Here is a 5,897-nt window from a genome sequence, read left to right on the forward strand (position 1 = left end):
TTTATTGTTCCTTTCAAATATTTTAATACTCTATACACAGCATGCCAGTGGTCTTTACTTGGATTGCTTGTGTATCTACTTAACCTTCCTACAGCATAAGCTATATCTGGTCTTGTACATGTCATGGCATACATCAAGCATCCAATTATTTTAGCATATTCTAGTTGTCTCACAGGACAACTTTTATTTTGTTCCAACTTGATACTAGAATCAAATGGTGTAGAAACAGGACAACAATTAAAATAATCAAACTTCTTTAATATTTTCTCAATGTAATGAGCTTGGAATATACTAAGATAATTGTTATCCTTAATTATTTTAATGCCTAGAATGACATTTGCTTCTCCCATATCTTTCATGTCAAAGTTATTAGACAAGAATTTTTTTGTTTTCATAACTTCATTGATATCGGTGCCAAATATTAACATGTCATCTACATATAAGCAAATTATGACACCTTTTCCGTAATTAAACTTACTATAGACACATTTGTCGGATTCATTAATTTTAAACCCATTTGCTAGAATCACTTCAACAAATTTTTGATGCCATTGTTTAGGGGCTTGCTTAAGCCCATAAAGAGACTTAATTAATTTACACACTTTGTGTTCTTGACCGGAAACAACAAACCCTTCCGGTTGTTTCATATACACTTCTTCTTCCAATTCTCCATTAAGGAAGGCTGTTTTAACATCCATTTGATGTATTACAAGATTGTACATTGAAGCAATTGCTATAAGCACTCTAATAGTAGTAATTCTTGCAACGGGTGCATATGTGTCAAAATAATCTATTCCTTCCTTTTGTGTAAATCCCTTAGCAACTAATCTTGCTTTAAATTTATCAATAGTTCCGTCTACTTTTATTTTCTTTTTGAAAATCCATTTACAACCAATTGGTTTAGAACCAGGTGGGATGTCAACTAGTTTCCATGTTTTATTCCCCATTATTGAGTCCATTTCATCTTGTATGGCTTCTTTCCAAAAGGCTGCATCTTGAGATTTCATAGCCTCTTCAAATGTTTCAGGATCACCTTCTATATTAAAACAAATTGGTGCATGACTTTGAATTCTTTCACTTGTTCCTTCAATAAGGAACATGAAGAAATCCGGGCCATATGTTTTTGCCCTCCTAACCCTCTTAGTCCTTCTAGGTTCTACTTCTTCTAATGTATCATTAGAAGAAATATTATCCTCTAGATTGCATTTGTTATTTGAATATAACATGTCCTTTGGTCTAGGAATAGAATTAAATCTATTTTCTTGAAAAATAGCATCTCTTGATTGAATAACTGTATTTATAGGATAAGAATCATTTGGTTCAATTACTAAGAACCGATATGCTTTACTATTTTTAGCATATCCTAGGAAGATACATTCAATTCCTTTTTCACCAATTTTCTTTCTTTTGGGTTCCGGAACTTTAACTATTGCCCTACAACCCCAAACTTTAAAATAGTTAAGATTGGGTTTTCTTTTCTTCCAAAGTTCATATGGGGTTATCTTGTTCCTTTTATTAGGAACCCTATTTAATATATAGCATGCAGTTAGCAATGCTTCACCCCAATATCCACTTGTCAAACCAGAGTAAGATAGCAAAGCATTTGTCATTTCTTTTAACACCCTATTTTTCCTTTCGGCTATACCATTTTGTTGTGGTGAATAAGGAGTAGTTATTTGATGAATTATGCCAATAGACTCAAAATATTTTGGATCATAATATTCACCTCCTCTATCCGACCTCAAACATTTAATAACAGTTTTCACATTGAAGTTCTACTTCAGTTTTTAAAAAAATCTTAAATTTTTTTGTAAAACTTCATCTTTTGAATGCATTAAATAAATATAACAATATCGAGTGCAATCATCAATAAATGTCACAAAAATATTTTTTTGCCACCTATAGTAGGCCAACCATGTAAATCACAAACATCGAATGAATCAATTCTAATATTTTTAGAATTTCTTTCTACCCTAAGAAAAAGATTGTCTTGTTATCTTAGTTAACATACAAGTAGTGCAAGATTCATGTTGTTTAGAAGTCATTGGAATTAAATCAAGATTCATCATATCATTTAATTTGCGAAAATTAACATGACCCAAACGATAATGCCATAAATCACATGAGTCAACAAAGTAAACAGAATCATAACTATTATTATTAATTTTAGCAATGTTCATCTTGAACATGTTCTCACAACAATAACCTTTGCCCACAAACATCCCACCCTTAGAGAGAATAAACTTATCTCCCTCAAAGACTGACTTAAACCCAAACTTATTAAGTAAAGATACAGAAATTAAATTCTTCCTAACTTCTGGTACATAATACACATCTTTCAAAGTAAGAACCTTTCCAGAAGTAAACTCAATTTCAACTATCCCTTTGCCCTTGACTTGGACACTTGAAGCATTTCCCATGTAGAGCACATTTTCATCTTCTTCCTTGAGTGTCTTGAAGAGATCTTTATTTTTGCACACATGACGAGTTGCACCAGAATCAACCCACCATGATTCATTATCTTCAACCATGTTGATTTCAGATATCACGGCCACAAGATTGTCTTTTGAGGAGGAATTCTTCTCTTGCATCTTTTTGTAAAAGCGACACTCTTTCTTGTAATGGCCAACCTTCTTACAGAAGAAACAACTTCCTTTCTTTTTCTTGTTATTGTAACTCTCCATTGTACTTTTTCCTTTTCTTGGAGTTTTTGTGGGACTCCCTTTCTTCCAATACATGTACTTTCTCATGAGCCTTGATATCTTTTGTATCATCTTGTTTTCTATACTCCTCTTCCAAGCGAAGATGATTTCCTAATTGCTCAAGAGATATATCTTCCTTTTTATGCTTGAGATTCTTTTTGAAATTTTTCCATAATGGAGGAAGCTTGTCTATAATTGAGGAGACAATGATAGACTCATCCATATGCATGTTATGTTGCTTGAAGTTATTCAGAATATGTTCAATTTCATGCATTTGTTCCATGATAGATTTTCCATCAATCATCTTAAAGTTATTAAAACGACTCACAAGAAATTTCTTACTTGTTGCATCCTCTTGCATGTACCTTGCTTCTAGTTTCTCCCAAAGTTCTTTTGCCGAGATTGAGTCTTGATAAACATCAAAAAGTGCATCACTAAGCCCATTGAGAATATGTCCAATGCAAATGAAATCATCATTTTCCCACTTTTGCCTTTCTCTAATTTCCGCAACGGTCTCTCCTTCTATTTCTTCGGGTTTGGAAGTAGTGAGAACATACGCCACCTTCAATGTAATGAGGAGAAATTTCATCTTCTTTTGCCATCTTAGAAAGTTTCCGCCTTCAAACCTGATGCAGCGATATACTCGAACTGTTGATTCGCGCACGAATACCCAGTACAAGCCTTCAAAACCTGTTGATCAAAGATAGCCAGGAATTGGAAAAGAGAGTAAATTTTATTACTCAAGAGAATAACTATTACAAAACTGATTTCCTCTTGCCCATAGGCTTACATTAAATAGGAAAAAATATCAAAGATATGAAAATAATCCTAAAACGGAGATAATTCGAAAATATACCAAAATTGGTAAATTTTCAAATACCGGCAAGAAATAAAAGAGTTAACAAAATAAAGACTAACGCCATAAACGGCTTACAAATCAGAGATTTCTAGCCAAAGAAATGGCGAAATCAATTATTACTAAAAATAGCAAAATCAGGGTTTTCGAGGCCTAAACGATGGAATTTGGCCGAAATCATGCATAACTCACGAGTTTGCGTAGCAAACTGTGACTTGTGTTTGTTGGCCCGTTTCCCATCAGACTAGGCCCAAGTAACCTAAAAAACTCCACTCGCCCTGGCGAATTACTAAAAATACCCTTATTACTTGAGTCTCACTTCCGCATGAACGCAGTATGCCATCTCCTCAATACGTCCCGCATCATTCTCCCAGTAGGGATAGAATTCGACTCTGAATTTTCATCATCTGAAGAGTCTCCATAGAAGGGTAACAAATGTTTGATATTGAAGACATCCGCCGTTCGGATATGGCTAGGGAGTCGAGCGGTGAGGCATTGGAATTAATCTTCTCAATAATCTCGACGAGTCGAATTTTTTTTGCCTTGAGCTTATTATACTCCCCAACGTAAAAACGCTCTTTAGATAACACGCCCACACAAAGTCACCCACCCTCGAACTCACTATGGCGGCGGTGTTGGTCAGCATGCCTCTTGTAACGTGCATTTGAGGAAGTTAAGTTGTCAAAGACAATCTTGTGAATGTCTTGTAACCCCGTGACAAAAATCGCAGACCTTTCCATGGACTTTAGTCTTTGCCGGGAAGGGAAGGAGGTCAAGTGGTCCACGTGGAAGCGCCCGAATACACCACACGAAATGGGTCGAATCACTGCACTCTGCTGGTAGCATGGTTGTGAGCGAACTCTGCCTGATTCAACATCATGTCCCACCCTTTCGGATGGTCCCCCACAAGGCATCGCAGCAAATTGCCCAGGGAGCGGTTGACGACTTCGGTCTGCCCATCCGACTGAGGATGATATGCACTGCTCATGTTAAGTTGTGTATTCAACATCGTCCACATGCTTCGCCAAAAATGACTAAGAAACCGAGTATCCCTGTCGGAGACAATGGAGGACGGAAGGCCATGGAGGCGGTAGACATCCCGAAAGAAGAGTTGGGCGACATTGACAGCATCAGTAGTTTTCTTGCAGGGGATGAAATGCGCCATCTTGGAAAAACGGTCCACCACAACAAAAATTGAATCACTACCACGCTGGGTACGGGGTAGTCCAAGTACAAAGTCTATGCTGATGTCTGTCCACGGCCGTAAGGGTACTGGCAGCGGCATATAAAGGCCGGCGTTGGTGGCTCCCCCTTTGGAGATCTGGCAAATCCGACACCGTTGAACAAATTTTTCCACTTCTTTGCGCATGCCCGGCCAGAAGTAGGAAGACTGAATCAAGTGGAGTGTTCGGTCCCGTCCCACATGCCCTTCGCCATGCAACTCCCTAATGATCTGCAACCGTAGGCTGCAATCTGGAATACAGAGCTGATTTCCCCGGAATAAGTACCCATCATGCAGCACGAAATCCGTTCGCTTTGCCGCTTGGACATCTAAGAAAATCTCCGAAAAATATGGGTCAGTAGCAAATAAATCACTAAAAGAGTCAAAACCGGGTACCTCGGCTCTCATTGTGACCAAAAGGTTGCTCCGCCTACTGAGCGCGTCCGCCACGCGGTTAGAGACTCCAGCTTTATGCTTGACAACAAAGGTGAACTCATCGAGAAAGTTCATCCACCGGCCATGGCGCGCGGACAACTTATCTTGCTGGTGGATATGTCGGAGGGCGGCATGATCTGTGTACAAGATAAACTCCCGATGAATCAAATAGTGTCTCCACCGTTTGATAGCCTGGACCACTGCATAAAATTCGATGTCGTATGTGCTGTAGTTCAGGCGGGCCCCTGATAATTTCTCGCTAAAATAGGAGACGGGCCGCCCTTGTTGGCTTAACACACCCCCAATGCCGACCTTCGAGGCGTCAGTATGCAACTCAAATGCATAGTTGAAGTCTGGCAGTGCCAGGACCGGTGCAGTGGTTAAGCGCTGCTTCATGAGGTGGAACGCCGCATCTGCTTCAGGTGTCCATAAGAACTTGCTCCCCTTCATACACTCAGTAAGAGGCGCCATAATACTGCTGAAATGTGAGATGAACCGTCTGTAGAACGAAGCGAGGCCATGGAAACTCCTCACCTCAGTGATACTTGTTGGAGTCGGCCACTGTTGTATTGCCGTGATTTTGGACTCATCCACCTGTATTCCGGTTCCTGAAACAACATAACCAAGAAATAATACCTTGGGTGTGAAGAAAACACACTTCTTTCTTGCTGCATAGAACTGT

The 5,897-nt window shown here is 38.8% G+C and overlaps 1 protein-coding gene across 1 annotated transcript; it reads right to left on the minus strand.

The window, feature by feature from the left end:
- Nucleotides 1-2,667: 2,667 nt before the first annotated feature.
- LOC120277669 lies at nucleotides 2,668-3,291 on the minus strand. The gene has a single exon (XM_039284525.1). It carries the CDS (start codon nucleotides 3,289-3,291, stop codon nucleotides 2,668-2,670), a length of 624 nt encoding a protein of 207 aa, XP_039140459.1.
- Nucleotides 3,292-5,897: the final 2,606 nt, after the last annotated feature.

This window comes from Dioscorea cayenensis, chromosome 15 (genome assembly GCF_009730915.1).
Source record: "Dioscorea cayenensis subsp. rotundata cultivar TDr96_F1 chromosome 15, TDr96_F1_v2_PseudoChromosome.rev07_lg8_w22 25.fasta, whole genome shotgun sequence".
Taxonomy (NCBI): domain Eukaryota; kingdom Viridiplantae; phylum Streptophyta; class Magnoliopsida; order Dioscoreales; family Dioscoreaceae; genus Dioscorea; species Dioscorea cayenensis.

Excerpts from the sequence above, each read along its gene's own strand:
- LOC120277669 (XM_039284525.1), bottom strand. The coding sequence starts at position 3,291 with ATGAAATTTCTCCTCATTACATTGAAGGTGGCGTATGTTCTCACTACT.